This window comes from Manduca sexta, chromosome 27 (assembly GCF_014839805.1).
Source record: "Manduca sexta isolate Smith_Timp_Sample1 chromosome 27, JHU_Msex_v1.0, whole genome shotgun sequence".
Classification (NCBI taxonomy): Eukaryota; Metazoa; Arthropoda; class Insecta; order Lepidoptera; family Sphingidae; genus Manduca; species Manduca sexta.
In genome coordinates, this window is record NC_051141.1 from 9,570,222 (window position 1) to 9,587,161 (window position 16,940).

The 16,940-nt window shown below is 33.5% G+C and overlaps 3 protein-coding genes across 4 annotated transcripts in view; 2 read left to right on the plus strand and 1 right to left on the minus strand.

Annotated features, from left to right (window-relative positions):
• The window catches only part of LOC115455175 (RNA-directed DNA polymerase from mobile element jockey), a gene marked incomplete in the record, with an annotated part of 17,300 nt that extends 6,449 nt beyond the window's left edge, over window positions 1–10,851 (plus strand). The window contains 2 exon segments of the mRNA XM_037444048.1: window positions 8,417–8,893; window positions 9,598–10,851. Of these exon segments, the coding sequence (XP_037299945.1) occupies window positions 8,417–8,893; window positions 9,598–9,611 (491 nt within the window).
• LOC115447967 (putative fatty acyl-CoA reductase CG5065) overlaps window positions 1–11,994 on the plus strand; it is a 41,966-nt gene extending 29,972 nt beyond the window's left edge. The window contains exon 8 of one of the 2 annotated variants that reach the window (XM_030175267.2): window positions 10,860–11,993. In XM_030175267.2, coding sequence (XP_030031127.2) covers window positions 10,860–11,031 — 172 coding nt within the window. In that variant the 3' untranslated portion in view covers window positions 11,032–11,993. Of the gene's footprint in view, window positions 1–10,859 lie in introns of both variants that reach the window. The other variant, XM_030175268.2, reaches the window with a different exon arrangement.
• Window positions 11,995–12,415: 421 nt separating this feature from the next.
• LOC115447968 (triosephosphate isomerase) lies at window positions 12,416–15,432 on the minus strand. Its single transcript, XM_030175269.2, has 6 exons — window positions 15,188–15,432; window positions 14,657–14,780; window positions 14,444–14,555; window positions 14,136–14,245; window positions 13,827–14,033; window positions 12,416–13,333 (listed from the first exon to the last, which is right to left on the minus strand). The coding sequence occupies exons 2-6, from the start codon at window positions 14,765–14,767 to the stop codon at window positions 13,127–13,129; spliced, it is 747 nt and encodes a 248-aa protein (XP_030031129.2). The 5' UTR covers window positions 14,768–14,780; window positions 15,188–15,432; the 3' UTR covers window positions 12,416–13,126.
• Window positions 15,433–16,940: the final 1,508 nt, after the last annotated feature.

Here is a 16,940-nt window from a genome sequence, read left to right on the forward strand (position 1 = left end):
TCGGCGCCGGGTCATAAAGCTCGGTCCACGCAGTCTTGGTTGGAATCGAACGTTTCGGACTTCATAAGAGCTGAAGACTGGCCGTCGTCTAGTCCCGATCTTAATCCGCTGGATTATGATTTGTGGTCAGTTTTAGAGAGTACAGCTTGCTCTAAACGCCATGATAATTTGGAGTCCCTAAAACAATCTATACGATTGGCAGTGAACAATTTTCCCATGGAAGAGTGCGCTATGATAACTGGCCTCATCGTTTAAAGGACTGTATTGCAGCCAATGGAGACCACTTCGAATAAGCTTTTTATATTTTTAATTGTTTATATTTATGTATTAAACTGACACACTGTAAAAGTAATAAATGTTATTTGCAGTTAACAATTTTCTTTTTCTTTATTACAATATTTATGGCAAGACTAGGTATATGGTGTTACGTCCGCTAGTAGCGAAATTTTGCAGTTACTTTGAATTGAGACTGCATCATAATTCAACATAATTTATTTTGTGGTTTTAATGCTTGCAGCATGGTGAGAATACAACACCGAATTAGTCAAGGGCTAGAAGTTCTGCAGTATTTCACGACGCGTCCGTGGTCTTTCCCGTGTCCAAACTATGACAGCATTCAAAACCCTGAACGATGAAGAAAGAAAATATTCAACACCGATATAAGCGACGTTGATCGTGGCGAATACATGCAAAAAAAGTGTGTCGAAGGCGGTCAGTGTATTGTCTCAAAAGAGGACCAAAAATATGGCCATCAACAGATTGTACCACAACTTGTAAGTATTTCATACTTTTAGTTACGTGATCAATCGTTTGCAATTAATCACCGTTTAAATACTTATAATTGCATATTCATGAATGAGAACACGAGACTGGTACAGCTTTTTGATTTTGCAGGAGTCAGACAAAGTTAGACATACCTACTCTTAGAATAGCTTTCACGCTGATACTTACGGTGTGAGCTATTCTTATTTTGGACGCTATTATCGTTAAAAATCCGCACGTTATGCAATTGTATTGGCGCGGTCTGCATTTAAATTCCTTGATGACTCTTGGTACGTTTACTTGATTGATAAACTTGCTTAGAGACTCGTAGATTTATTACAAGATTATACCTACTTCATACAAGTTTGAATGTTCGGAATATGGTCATCCACGCTGACTACAAATACCGCGGATAAATCAAAGACAGAAGGAATNGTGCTGTGTCCGATATCGTTGAATCAGATATTGACACTTCCTACAATGTAACGCAACGTCGTAAACCAATGATGTCACCTAAACCTGAATCGGTCCTGCTTCCGTCTCCGTCCCGTCAAGAAATAAACAAAACACAAGCGGACGAATTGAATAACTTTGCGTCTGAATTGCGGGCCACTCAACTGGAAATGTGTCAGTTTAGAAATATGTTTAGGAGAGCGGCAGAAGCGCTCAATAGGTATGATGCTCAGGTTGACAAATTAGAGGCCAGAATCCAGTCACTGGAAGAGAAAATAATGGATGGGGCAGGCTTTGAAATTCGGGCACTGGAATCAACGATCGTCCAGCTGAAACAAAAATACAAGATCGCGATCAAGCTTCGCTGAAGAACGATATTGAGATCGCAGGCATTCCAGAATTTGCTGGGGAAGGAACCACCCACATCGTACTTTCGATAGCTGCAAAAGTTGGTGTTGCTCTAGATGAACATGATATTATATGCGGGCGTGAGTGTGGGCCTATTGCGCGCTAAATTGGATGTCGAGCCGTCGCTGCGTCCGCGGCCCATCGCAGTGCGGCTAACGCGGCGCGCCCTCCGCGATTCCTTATTACGAGCGGCCCGCGTACGCCGCGGGCTCACTACTGCTGACATGGGCATCGCTGGTACTCCACGTCCCTGTTATGTAAACGAAAGGTTGACAAAATGCAATCGGCAACTGTTTCAGAAGGCGCGTGAAAGAGCAGAACGGGTTAAATGGCGATTTGTATGGACACGTGAAGGTAAAATATACTCCAGACGAGAAATGGTACGGAACGGCAGCGTATAAGCGCTCGGAGGAAGATCTTGAGAGGGTTTTCGCGTTAATATGGTTAGATCTGATGATATTAAAAGTAAAACTATTTATCATTTTTGTATTATACAGGACATGATATTGTCCCACTTGCTGTTTTCTTTTCGTATTCCTCGACTCGTTGTACACCTTTAATAATTGTCATTTATTAAGTCGTTATGCTGTCCTTGCACATGTAATTCTGTTTTATTTAAGAGTGTCTTTTAAACCAAAATGGAACCAAGAAATGCACGTATACTTCTTCATAATGATGAATCATATAAAAATTGATACTTAATTTTCATGTATTTAATCGTTTAGTTCTAATTACTACATGTAATTTTGTTTTATCTAAAATTATCTTTAAACCTAAACTGAGTCAAGAATGCAAATATACTTTTCCATAATAATGAATCATGTAAGATTAACTACTGAGTTGGGATTACAATATGCTGTAAATTAATTAATTACATTTACGCAGCTAAAATATACAGTTATAGTTCTAAAAATGACTCGCGATAAAACTCACATTTGAAATTAGGGCTACTTAATGCGTTCTTTAAATACTGGACGTGATGAACTCTTAGTAAGTGTGGAAAGACATAATCCAGACCTGTTAGCATTAAATGAGACTTGGATTAAGTCTGGAGGAGGAGAAATTTGCTCTTAAGATTCCAGGATATATAATGAAGCATAAGCCTAGACCATTCGACATGCGAGGAGGCGGCGTAGGCTTTATGTGAAAGAAGATATGCGAATCCAGATTAGACCTCATCCCGAATCCAATCTCGAGCAGTTATGGTTAGAATTAACTCTGCCGGTAAAGGTCACTTAATAGTGGGCACGGCGTATAGGCCTGAATCAGTTTCCATATGTACTGCAATCGATGCACCGAGGTGAATCCCTGAATACTTTCTCTCTAATAGGTATATTTTTACTGACTGATTTTAATGTGGATCTCTTGCAGCCACAAACAACATCTGCCAGAGAAATAATAAATTTTGTACTCAGAGAGGACTAGAGAACATAGTACATGAACCTACTAGGATAGTCGAAGGATCTAACTCTCTTCTCGACCTAATAATTACAGACTGCCCTAGGCTATGCAAAGTAGTAAGTGTCTTACATAACCCACTTAGTGATCACGCCATGGTATTATCTGAGTTTAATATTAAAAGCCTAAAAGAAACCTCAATATATACTTAGGCGATCAATAAACTCTATAAACGAAGAATTATTTCTAGGTAAACTACATAATTTACCATGGTTCCGAATATTACAGCTATCAGAATGTTGACGATAGGGAGTGCAATTATTTAACAAAATGATATTAAATCTTTGACCTATACGCTCCAGTTAAACGTATAAAAGCAGACCAAATCTACACCATGGATAACTAACATGGTTAAATTTATGATGGCATTTCGGGACTCAGCTCTGAACAGAGCACGCACCTCCGGCAAGGATACGCACAAAATTATTACAAAAATTAGCGGAATATGGTAAATAGCAGTGTTGAAAGAGAAAAGAGTGCATATTTTAATTTCTATATAAATAATAATAAAGACAAGCCCTAAACAAATGTGGAATCATCTGAAACGTACTTGTTCGTTGGATAACAGTGTAAAAATCTAACAGCACCTGAGAACCTTAATGACCCGAATAAAATTAATAATTTCTTTCTAGACGTGCCTGGAGGAGGTAATGTGTGTTAATAAAACCACTATGACGGATAACTGTTATTTAATTTGATACTCTTACAAACATAAACTTAAAGAACTACATTATTGTGGCTGCTCGCCGGCAGCCCGTGACAGGAAGTGGAGGCGTGTTGCCACAAAAACAAATTAAATTACATATTAACAAATGTTACCTAAACAAATATAAATGTACCCATTCAACATGCCTCCTTACATTTATAGTTTAACTAAATCATATCATACACTACTCATATCAAGTATTTTAAATTAAAACAATAGCTCTATAAACATTTTACCTTCAGTATAACATATTAATTGTAACTTTTTTTTTTTTATATTACAATTATCATCTTTTAATTAAACAATTTAAACCAATATTTATCTCAACATAATATCCATCTGAAAGATAAATTACTTTTACAACAACTTTAACATATCTCTAAATTTATTAAATTTATTACTTCCCAATGGTTTTGTTAAAATGTCAGCTATATTTTGATCAGATGCAATTTTTATAACATCAATTAAACCAATTTTTAACACTTTCATGAACAAAATGATAATGAACTTCAATATGTTTTGAATTTTTTGTGAAATTTCCGTATTTAGCAATAATTTGAGCTCCAATATTATCTTCATATATTTTTACAGGTGTACAATCTTTCTGACAAATCTCATTAATTAAACAAACTATAAATTTAATTTCAGTAACAGCTTCTGACAGCGCAATGTATTCAGCAAATGTAGATGACTTTGTTACACAATTCTGTTTCTTTGATTTCCAAAATATTACATTCCCAAACAGTCTAATTACAAATCCTGTTGTTGATTTCCTACTGACAATATCTCCTGCAAAATCTGCATCTACATAACAATCTAACATATCAGAATTTATATTCATGTTATAAATTAATTCTATATGTTTTTGTTAAGTAAAGATATTTTTAAGTACTCGCAAAGCATATTTAAAATGTGTCTCATTATAGCAATTTTGGAATCTACTCAAATAATTAACACTGAACGATATATCTGGTCTTGTACCTGAACTAATATATAAAAGTGCTCCAATTAAATTTCTATATTTTACATTCTCATTAATATTACAGTTTTCTAGTTTAAGATTTACTTCCATTGGTGTAGTATATAACTTTGTATTTATTATATTATAACGCTTAGCTAATGATTCTATATATGATTCCTGACTCAGTGTCATGGTCTTATTCTTTTATAATCATAATCAATATGTATTCCAATGTATTCTTTAACTTTACCCATATCCTTCATAGTAAATTTACTTAACAGTTTGTTTTAATATTACTCATTACCTTTCATCTTTACAACATATTAACAAATCATCAACATATAACAAAATGTATACACTCACATTAGTATCCAATTTAAAATATAAACAAAAGTCATATTTACTTCTCTGAAATCCAAGACTAGTTAAAAACTTATTGACACATTCATACCAAGCCCGAGGGCTTTCTTTTAAACCATATAATGTTTTATTTAATTTATAAACTCTATCAGTGCCATCATCATAACCAATTGGCTGCTTTACATAAACTTCAGATAAAATTTTACCAGTTAAAAAAGCAGTTTCAACATCCATCTGATGTATATTAAGATTATTTTGACAACAATAAGACAATAACAATTTTAAAGTTTGCATTTTAGCAAGGTGAATACATATCATCAATAAAATCTTTTTGTTGAAAACCTCTTACTACTAACCTAGCTTTAAATTTATTTTCGGCTTTCTTTCTGTATATCCATTTCACATCTAAAGGCTGTTTGTCTGCTGGTTTACTTACAAGTCTCCAGGTCTCATTTTTGCCAAACTGTTCATCTCACGATTCATAGCCTCAGTCCATTCTTTTGCTTCATCGCTAGTTATTGCCTCCTGAAAATTATCTGGAATCATAGCATCACAATAGTTAACAGTTATACAATAATAACCAAATTCTTCATCAAACCGAGGTTGGTGGCTTGATTTTACGCCGATTTCTTGTTTCAATTACTTTATTATCATCATAACTTTCATTTGTTTCAGCATTCAAATCTTCATTAATTTTCTCATTATTTTCTTCTGCATTAGTCTCTTTCTTCTCTTCTATAATTTTCTCTTCCAATTTATTAGGCTGGCTATTTACTTTTATCATTTTCTCTTCTCTATTACCAATACACATTACATCATCTTCAATTATATCACAATGTCTTGCTACAACTATTCTATTGTTTATTAATACTCTATATCCAACATCTGTATAGCCATTAGTATGCCAAGCTCGGCTTTCCTGTCCCATTTACATTTTCTCTTTTCCTCTGGTGTTCTAACAAATACTTTACTTCCATATATCCTTAAATTTTCAATGCTTGGCCTTTGTTTGAAAAATATCTCATAAAGCGTCTTCCTTTCTATAGTGCCATTTGTTAATGTTCTATTCTTTAAATAAGCTGCGGCCATAACCACTTCAGGCCAAAATCTTTTATGCACTTTTGCCTCTGCCAAGAACATCTTGACATATCCATTATTGATCTATTGAACCTCTCTGCTGTGCCATTTAATTCATGCACATATGGCGGACAAGATTTAATCATTATTCCCTTTGATCTTGCAAAGTCAAACACTCTTTTATTAATGTATTCCTTTCCATTATCACATCTCAATTCTTTAATATTTTTCCCAGTTAAATTTTGTATCTCATTAACATACTGCATTAAACAATTATATACTTTATCTTTTGACGGAATACAATAAACTTTTGCCAACTTACTATAGTCATCTATAAAACTTAAGAAATATTTTTCACCATTAAAACCTGTAGTTCTGTGTGGCCCATTTAAATCTGTGTGTACAATTTCTAATATATCCTGTGCTCGTTTTCTATTATTTTTAAATGGCAAGTTATGCATTTTATTTTCAATACATATAGCACATTTCATGTACTTACATTCAATCTCCTTTGGTAATCCTTTCAATAATTCACTTGTACACATAGTATTCAAATTGTTAAAGTTTATATGACCAAGCATCCTATGTAATTTCTCCTTCACTGTCATGCTTGATTTTTCTTCACTAAATTAGCATGTAATGTACTTGCATTTATATAACCTTTTAATTTATACAGTCTATCTTCTTTCACTGCTATAGCTATAATAGTTCCATAGGCGTTATATATTTTTGATTGTCGTCCCCTGGAAACAATTTTATGATTGTCTGTAATCTTTGAATAGCTCAATAAATTTGCTTTCATCTCTTTGACATAGAAAACATTGTTCAAAACAACTTCAGACTTTTTCCATAGACCATAAAATAAGTTTGTATATTTCCGACCTTTGTAGCTTCTAATATTCTTCCATCACTAACTTTTACTTTAATAGGTTGTTGTAATATTTCACATGAATGATAGTACTCATCAGTATTAATTATATGATCTGTACAACCACTATCTAATAACCAAGTTAAGTGGCCAGACTGCTCAATATTATATATTTTACTTGAAGTTGAAACATTATTATTCTCCAATGGTTGCAAGGGAAATTATTACCACCACTCTCATTACTGGATTTATTATTATAAGTTCTTCCTCTAATATTTCTTGAATTATAATATGATCCACGTTGATGTCCACGATTATTATTAAATCTAATAAATCCATTTCCTCTACCACTGTTAACATTTCTGTGTCGACAATCTCTTTGCATGTGGCCAGGTTTTCCACAGGTAAAACATTTAAAGTTTTTATTAGGTGATGCAGAACTACTAGTGTGAGCTTTAAAAACATTTGAGTTGTCGCGTGATGGTTCATTACATTTTCAGGTTCTTTTATCCAATGATTTTAACATAATTTTACTTTTCAAATAATCTACAGTTCTGTCTTTTTCTGGTAAAACGTCTATTAGATCTCCAATATGACTGTAATTACGAGGTAAGGCCTTTAACATATAATTTAATTTTTCTTGTTCACTTACCGTCGCGCCGGCTTGTTTTAACTGATTTATTGATTTCTCAAAGTCGTCAAAAATACACTTACTTGCGAATAGTTCGATAATTTTATTGCTTCTACATTGTTGCGACATATAATCTGTAGTGCCGATGATTTCTGCAGGTACATTTCATCAAATTTTGCCAATATTTTGCATGCGGAATCTAAGTCGCATATATATTCGAGTTGCTTGTTGCTTATTGCACTATAAATGTAGTTCGTTGCCTGGATATCCATCTCTTCCCACTTTGCAACATCATCCGAATCATTTTTGATTCGTATGGCAGCTTCTTTACATTTCTTAAACTCCAAAAACTTAAGTATACGTATTTTCCAGCTACTATAATCCGATCCGTCGAATATTGGAATAACTGCGTCATTGCATTTAGTAAACGCCATTTTGCTTATTGCATATATAGCACGTTTCCACTTTATTTGCGAAAATATCTTCTTTTCTTCTTTGTATTTGCAGGCAACCACGCTCTGCTACCATGTTAATAAAACCACTATGACGGATCACTGTTATTTAATTTGATATCTTAAACATAAACTTAAAGAACTACATTATTGTGGCTGCTCGCCGGCAGCCCGTGACAGGAAGAAGGAAGTGGAGGCGTGTTGCCACAAAAACAAATTAAATTACATATTAACAAATGTTACCCTAAACAAATATAAATGTACCCATTCAACAATGTGAGAAGAAAACATATGGATTTCTTTTCCTGTAACAAATTTTCCGAAAGAGTTTTCTATTTAAAAATGACAACAGAATCCGAGGTACTTAAAATAGTTAAAAGCATAAAAACCAAAGCATGCGGACATGACTCCATTAATATAGAAATGATTAGACTTACTCTACCTGTAACACTAACAATTATAACTGATGTAATTAACTGCTCGATCATATCTAATGTCTACCCAGAGACTTGGAAACTCGCTAAAGTTAAACCTATTCCTAAAAGTACCAAGGTAGAAGAATACAAGGACTTAAGGCCTATTAGTGTTCTGCCTGTGCTATTTAAAGTTTTGGAAAGAGTAGTGTGCACCCAAATCACAAAGTTTTTGGAAGATGGAAATATTCTACCCGATATTCAATCTGGATTTCGTAGAGGACTAAGTACAACGACCGCACTAACACACGTGACCGACGATATTATCGCTGCTTCAGACAAAGGTATGGGCTGTATACTAACGCTACTAGATTTCTCTAGAGCCTTCGACTGCATTAATCTAGATTTGCTTATTAATAAGCTATCATATTATGGAATATCTAGCTCAACATGTGACTGGTTTCGGTCATTTTTGTCAAATAGACGTCAGTATGTAGAAATAGAAACCAGTCAGGGTGAGGTTTTAAAATCGGATATTAAAAGCTTGTTTAGAGGCACACCCCAAGGGTCTATTCTAAGTCCTATCCTATTTGCTCTCTTCACTGCAGATCTTCCAAAATTAATTAACCATTGTAAAATTCATCTTTATGCAGATGACACTCAAATTTATTACTGTTTTAAACCGGATAAGACAGAACAGGCAGCGAAGAGGATTAACGAAGATCTTGATTTGGTATCTGGTTGGGCCAGTGAGAATACTCTAGTCTTAAACGCCTCTAAGTCTAAGTACATGTTACTGGGTACTAAATTACAGTGTAATAAAATTGCATTAAAATCTCCATGCATCAAAATTGAAGGCCAAGAACTGGTTAGAGTACAAAAAGCTAACAATCTGGGCTTATTGATGGATAGTCAGCTTCGCTATAATGAACACGTCAACATAAAGATTCGTAATGCCTTTTTCCGTTTGAAAACTCTTTATAGTATAAGAAAGTACATTTCGGAGAAAGTCAGAAGAACACTCGTAGAATCAATCGTTCTTTCACAGTTCAACTATTGTGACATCGTGTATGGACCCAGACTTCAAAGCATTACTAAAAAGGCAATACAACGTGTTCAAAATGCTTGTGCACAATATTGCTTTAATATACCAACAAGGACTCATGTAACACCGTTTCTTAATGAAAAAAATATTTTAAAAATGGAAGCTCGTCGTAAATTACATTTAACTTGTTTTGTTCATAAAATTGTACAAAGCAGAGATCCCAAATACTTGTTTAACAAGCTAGGATGGTTGCAAGATATCCACGAGAGGAATACACGGAGTAGAGAAGCAAACGATATGGTGATTCCACGACACAAGACAGCAGGCTATAAAGGTAGTTTCAAGTATGCGGCTTCTAAGATCTGGAACGACCTTCCTCCACCTCTTCGCAAAAGGATGTCTCTGCATACTCTGAAAGAACATCTTCGGAGGGAATTTTTAAACATTCAAAAATTACCTTGCCCAATGTAGTGACTCAACGGGTTATATGATTCTTTATTAATCGAAAAAAAACTGTTTCAATGTCATGTAAATACGTGTTCTGTATGTGATTATCTGTTGTACCCATAATTATTAATGTTGCACTATTCCCAATATATGTATAATCTCTTTGTATGCTGTAGCTGACCGTACACTCAAAAAGATTTGTTGTGCTATAATAACAGTGGGGTTCAGCTGAAAATCAGTGCTGTTTTGCAGCGTATACTGAGCTGGTATCCCTTCTACCACACATTGTGCAAGCAATCAGTTTTTGTGCCTGGTATTGTTAACTGTGTGTGTGTGTTTGTTTTTTTTTTCTTTTATACTTTTTTGTTGTATTTATGTGTGTGTAGAGAAATAAATGGTTTAAATGGAAAAAAAAAATTAGAACTTATTATAGAGTAGGTATGACAAGAATAATAGTATTTTAACCCGCAATATAAGCACATAATAATAAAAAATATTATTGCACGTTATTATTTTCTGAGCTTTGGTTTATTTCACTTTTATACAGACCGTTATACGATTTATCTGAATAATAGTTACGTATTATTTAAAATATTGGGATGTTAACTATGCCATTATTAATCTCGTGTGTCTTTGACCTGCATTGAAATAAGAGTATCTTTATTAGATTTTCAAATGGTATCAGTATGTACGAATTACGATACCATCTCGTCCAAACACTCGGAAGATTATACCTAATTGCACAAATATAGTAATGGCAATCCATTACTCCCGCTAAATTGATAAAAAAGATATTGTAACATTATTATTTGTTTCAGTTTGTACGTGCTGCACATCATTTTTATGATTCTATTCTGGCTTCTGATACTGTCTTATTTTGCTACGTGGTTTGAACCAGTGAGAAATGTATTCGCTATCGGAGAGCCTTTAGTAAAACATATACCATTTTTGGGACCCAGTGTACTCAAAAATACTGAAAAACATTTTTAAAATATTCTATGGTGCTTGGCTAGTAAATCCTAAGAAATGAATAGCTTAATATAAACATAAGTCTTTATTAACTTCGCTACATGTATTATATACAATTATATAACTTTTAACAAAAATATATGTCTGTTATTAGTCGTAATAGTAAATTATATTGTTATAATTGTAATGGGTATTCTATTCTACGCTTTTTCCGACATATTTGATTAGTCTTATTTTTTTGCTACATAGGAAATACAAAATATAAGTCGACGATATCAATTGACACACTGCGAAAAAAAACTGCGTAGAATTTATTTTCTAAACCCACGTGGAAGCGCTATACCAAATATTAAGTATATACATTAAAACTGCATTGTAAGTATGTGTTTTCCGCAGTGCACGGTAAACTTGCAAATTAACTCTGATGGTTATAAGTCAGCACATTGCATCGCATCAATCGAGTGCAATTTAAATATATATTTATACAGTAATGTTTAACCCCAACATCTGCAGAGGGTCATGGTTTTTCAGTTTTTGTAAGAATCGTACCTATAGAATTCTTCTTTTTGCGTAGTCTAAAACGCAGTTTGGAGGATTTCTATAATATGCAAATGAGTTGCAGTTTTTTGCTCAAGTGCGAAATCCGTGTCTGGTTTAATTATTCAACAAAGCCGTCGAAATTATTAAGTTAAATAAATTTTGAACTGATGTTAAATTAAAACGAAACATCCTCAACCAAAATGGTGTAAAGCATGGAACAAAATAACTTCGTATCTTTTTTTAAATACTATATTTTGTGATGACTGCTAGGGACGAAGTGCAAGTCGGGATATAATCGTGTTTACTAGCTATTCATAGTAGCTTCCATAACGATAGAAAATAACAAGACAAAGAGAATTATAATAAACAAGAACAAAAATGAAAATGAAAATTACTGCCTCGGTGGCGCAGTAATACTGCATGCGCGGTACGACAGCGCTCTGAGGTCCTGGGTTTGAATCCTGGGTCGGGCAAAGTGATATTTGGGTTTTTCTGCTCAGTATCAGCCCGGAGTCCGGAATTTGTGCCCGGAGTCTGGAATTTGTGGGCGATAGACTCGCCCCCTATCACATCATGGGACGGAACACACTCGGCGAAAAGTGGGTGCCTTGGTTGCGCCTCTGCATACCCCTTCGGGGATAAATGTGTGATGTGTGTGTGTGTGTAAGAACAAAAATGGTGTTACGGCCATACATACGATGTCGCGTCAACTTTGCTAATAGTAAATAACTATCCAGTTTATAAATTCTAAGGGCGTTATTACTCTGCAACATATCCCATTCAAACACCATCAGGTGTACGAATCTGAGCAATTTCATTTAAAAGGTACTAAGTATAGGTGGAGTGTTACAAATAAAACTTTTTGTTTAATTAACTGTTTTTATTTCGATACAATAGTTTCAGTTTGCGTCGAGAATTTATAGTGATAAAAACACATTATACCACGTAATACAGATTACGCAACTTATTTACATCACAAATTGTAATTCATCGTTATAATTAATAATTTTTAGATTTACCTTCAGAGAATATAACTGAGGGCCGATTTTTAGTCGTCGAATAAAAGTTATCTATAAAATAATTACAACCTGACTGGATACAGAGAATGATAAATGATCTTATTTTATATTTTATTTTATTATTCAAGCTATGTATATATAGCTTCTTTTGTTTATTAATATTGTATTTTATACTATAAATAACTTTTATTCAAGTCGGAAAAATTAAGAACAAATATTACACTTCCAAATATGTATTTAGCAAAACATAATAGTTTCAATTCATTGAAATGCTCTTTAAACAAATTGCATCAGAATACACTGTAGATTAACAAACATCACAACAAAAAACATAAGCCAGATAAGAATTATCTTTTTGTGTGTTTATATTACAAGATACATCATATCAACTTTACAATGCATTAATATTAAGCTATAACACAATTTATATTCAATCACTGATCAGCAAAAGTTCTGCAAATAGCCATAATTAAACAGCACCCAGACTTCGCTATATAAAAGCAATGATTATAATATAAATAAATCGCCAGCAATATTATATGGTATAAAACATGCATTTACTGAGTGGCATTTACGATGCTGACAAACTCTGGCTTGAGGCTGGCGCCGCCGACGAGGAACCCGTCGATGTCGGGACATGCGGCCAGCTCCTTGGCATTGGCAGCGGTTACAGAACCGCCATATTGGATACGGACTGAATTCGCCACATCAGGCGACACATTAGTTGAAAGCCAGTTGCGGAGAGAAGCGTGGACATCTTGCGCCTGTAAAGAGTGTCAATTGTACGTAATGTGCCATTTGTGATGATATAACAAGGCTATATCAGCACAAACATTATTCACATTACAATTTAATTTAACTACTTCATAGTGAACTATATTACAATGTAAATTAATCAATATTGATTGATATTTGTAATCTTACATATCATATTTATAAGAAAAGATTTAATGCATAGAACAGGGATTATAAATAACAGAATTTCAATTTTATTTGATTGTAATACATATAAAATATAAATTTCATTATTATTTTGAAGAGCTGCAAATAATAAAATATAGGATTGTGGAAATAATATTGAATATTACGATAAAATATTTTAAAACAGATTTTTAGATAAATATAAAAAAGTTTAACTAATAATGGTTCTAAGTTACAAATTTATTTCTAACATTTTGTAAACAGGTAATTCTTTTATTTACTGGAGGATAAGAAATATTTTTTATAGTATATCAACTTATATTAATATCAATGTACCTGTTGGGGAGATGCAGTTTTGCCAGTGCCAATGGCCCATACAGGCTCATAAGCAATGACCACATTTGCCCAGTTGTTACCTATGGCTGGCACCAAAGCTTTAGTCTGCCTAAAGACAACCTCTTCAGTCTTGCCACCTTCCCTCTCTTCCAGAGTCTCTCCTATGCAGGCTATGACTTTGAGTCCTTGTTCCAGGGCATGAGCAACCTACAACAATCCATTAAATACATAAATGCTGTTTGATTAAATAACTATATAGGGAAAATGTAAAAAATTACATTTATTCTTAATTCAAATTCTTTTTAATACCTTTTCGGCAACCAGCTCATCCTTTTCACCAAAGATTGTTCTTCTCTCAGAATGACCAAGAATTACCCAATTGGCACCAACATCTTTGATCATAGCTGGGGAAATTTCACCTGAAAAAGATATTTTAATGAAATTATTACATAAAAAGATAATTTTTAAAAGACAACAGGTGACTGGACAATACACTGTTTAAAAATTCCAGTAAGGTATAATGTATTTATCAATAATAGGAGTGTATGAACTGTTATAGAAGTATAAAAATAAATGACATTTCTTCAAACAATTAACAATATTAATCAAAATCTTACCTGTGAAGGCACCTTTTGGAACCTTCCAGCAGTTTTGTGCAGCAACACCAATGCTGTCAGGGATAATGCTCTTCACATAAGACAAGTAAATGGCTGGCACACCGACAACTACCTGTACACAAAATAAATAAAATTAAACAGGATCTTTGAAAGTAAGCACTCTTATTGACTTTTAACAGAATATATTGCAAATAGACTAACAGATTGATTTACCTCAACATTAGGGTCTAAAGGTCCCTTTTTCAAAGTCTCAACGATATCCGTGACCTGGTTCTTATCACCATTCATTTTCCAGTTGCCACCAACGACGAATTTTCGGCCCATTTTGAAGGTCAACCTGACATTGAGGACTGACTATGAGTATACAGTAAAAATATGGGAACATTTATTCATCATTGAGTGGTAAAATCAAGGAGACAACTAGTTAAGTGTACTTAATATTAACAGAATTATTAATTTGATTATAATACCAGCGATTATTTTTATATTGAGTAGATATTACGATAATATTGGTTTCTTTCTTGAAGTGTATGGGATTATGTAAGAAGAATTATATTATAATAAAACTACTAAAGAAATATATTTAATATTTTCATTTTAAATATTCCTAATAGTGGCAGACTTTAGTTAACTGAAAGAAGTAGGCAAATTCTTTTAAACATAAGTACTATAAGTTTACACGTTTAAAGAACAATAACATTAACAAATATTAAACGTCTTGCGTTCTAAATGTGAATTAATTACCTCTATTAAGTATATCAGCAGCAATAATTTAAATACCCTTTGCCGGTACCTGCTGCTCCCGTAAAATTCAGAAACTGATAGAAAATTGTTCTCATATATATCTTGCTGCTTTGTTAACTTTTTTTTGCCATGCTATTGGCTTAAAAATCTAAGTTTGTTGTAACTACCAATCACAGCACAGCTATCGCAGATACTAGTTCAAATTTTGCATAAAAAACAATACTCTTGACGATGACCGCAATGACATTGAAATCATAGAGCATAGACACTGATGAGGGTTGAATAATAGTTACCCATAAATTATCGATATTGCAATTTAAAAAAAACTACATATTATGTAAAAAACTGAAAACAAACGCTGTCGTGCCCGATGTCGTCACATGCATTCTAGGAGTTTCTAAGAATGATAAAGATATTTTAATACAGCGACTAGATAAATGATGAAAATAATACATAATAGAAATGATATATTCTATTTCATATACTTATTTCTTATTCTGCTGTATATTTAAATGAAAGTAAAAAATAAAATAAAATAGGCAACATAATTTTTATTTAATCGCTTATTATCGCGTAAGAAAAAAGATTTATTAGCCGAGCAAATTGTGTAGTAGGAACAACGCTAGACTTGAACATTAACATTACGCACTTATATGTATATTATTAAATGCGGCAAATATTAAAATAATGTTACTATTTTCTAAACGTCATATTTGGAGAGAAATTAAAAGCATCGATGTTTCGATATCAATGGATGTTAGTTTTCATCCTTACAGTAGAAGTCACAATTCTATGGAACAAAATGCATAGAGTAATATTTAAAAAATCATAGAGTAATAGCACAGATTAAAATTCATTGGAAATAAGTGAAATAAAGAACCCCATGCCAAGTAAAAAAATTGGCTAACCTAACGCCATCTGTTAACGAATGACCTACTACTCTACCTGATTTAAAAAATACGTCGCATCTCTAATACGATGTGAACTATAAAGGACTACTGACACTTTCAGCGGAGAAGCGCTATGGGGTGGGTAGGATCGCATTGCAAAAATTCGCCTCACTTATTTTTTGTTTAAAAGTGCATCTACTACAATCGGGCCGCAACGAATCGACAGAGCGTGTCGTGGAGTATTATTGAGTCACGAGGCTTCTTGGTCACGACCAATGATCGGCCTGCCTTCAGTATTGCTGTTTTATGGACCTTACCTCTTATTCATAGACGTTTTTAGGGTTCCGTACCTCAAAAGGGAAAAACGGAACCTTTACAGAATCACTTTGTTGTCCGTCCGTCTGTCAAGACCCTTTTTTTCAGGAACGCGTGAAGCCATTAAGCTGAAATTTATATCAAATGTTCGGGTCTACTGTCCTTTAGAGCTGTGAAAAAATTAAACTTCTAAACCAACGTAATCAAAAGATACGGCCGTTTATGGCGCAAATTTTCGACACTCGCAAGGGAATCAAAATCTACAAGGTACTTCCCGTGAACTCAGAATCTTGAAATTTATTATGAAGCTACGTCTTATAGTACAGATAAAGAAAAAATTGCGAAAACCGTACATTTTTATTTACATCATATAATAAAGTTACTACACCTTTCCATATGAATGTATAGTGGTAAGTATTAAATCGAAATTCAGGTCTATAATACCTTTAAGATGTAACAAAGTCAAACTTCTATGTCAAAGCAATCAAAAGAAACAGCAATTTAGGCGGCATATTTTCAAACTCGCAACTATTCGCAAGGGAAACAAA

Excerpts from the sequence above, each read along its gene's own strand:
- LOC115447968 (XM_030175269.2), bottom strand. The coding sequence starts at position 14,767 with ATGGGCCGAAAATTCGTCGTTGGTGGCAACTGGAAAATGAATGGTGAT. Across the intron at positions 14,246-14,443 it reads TCCAAAAGGTGCCTTCACAG|GTGAAATTTCCCCAGCTATG; the intron begins GTAAGATTTTGA and ends TATCTTTTTCAG. Across the intron at positions 14,034-14,135 it reads ATGAGCTGGTTGCCGAAAAG|GTTGCTCATGCCCTGGAACA; the intron begins GTATTAAAAAGA and ends GGATTGTTGTAG.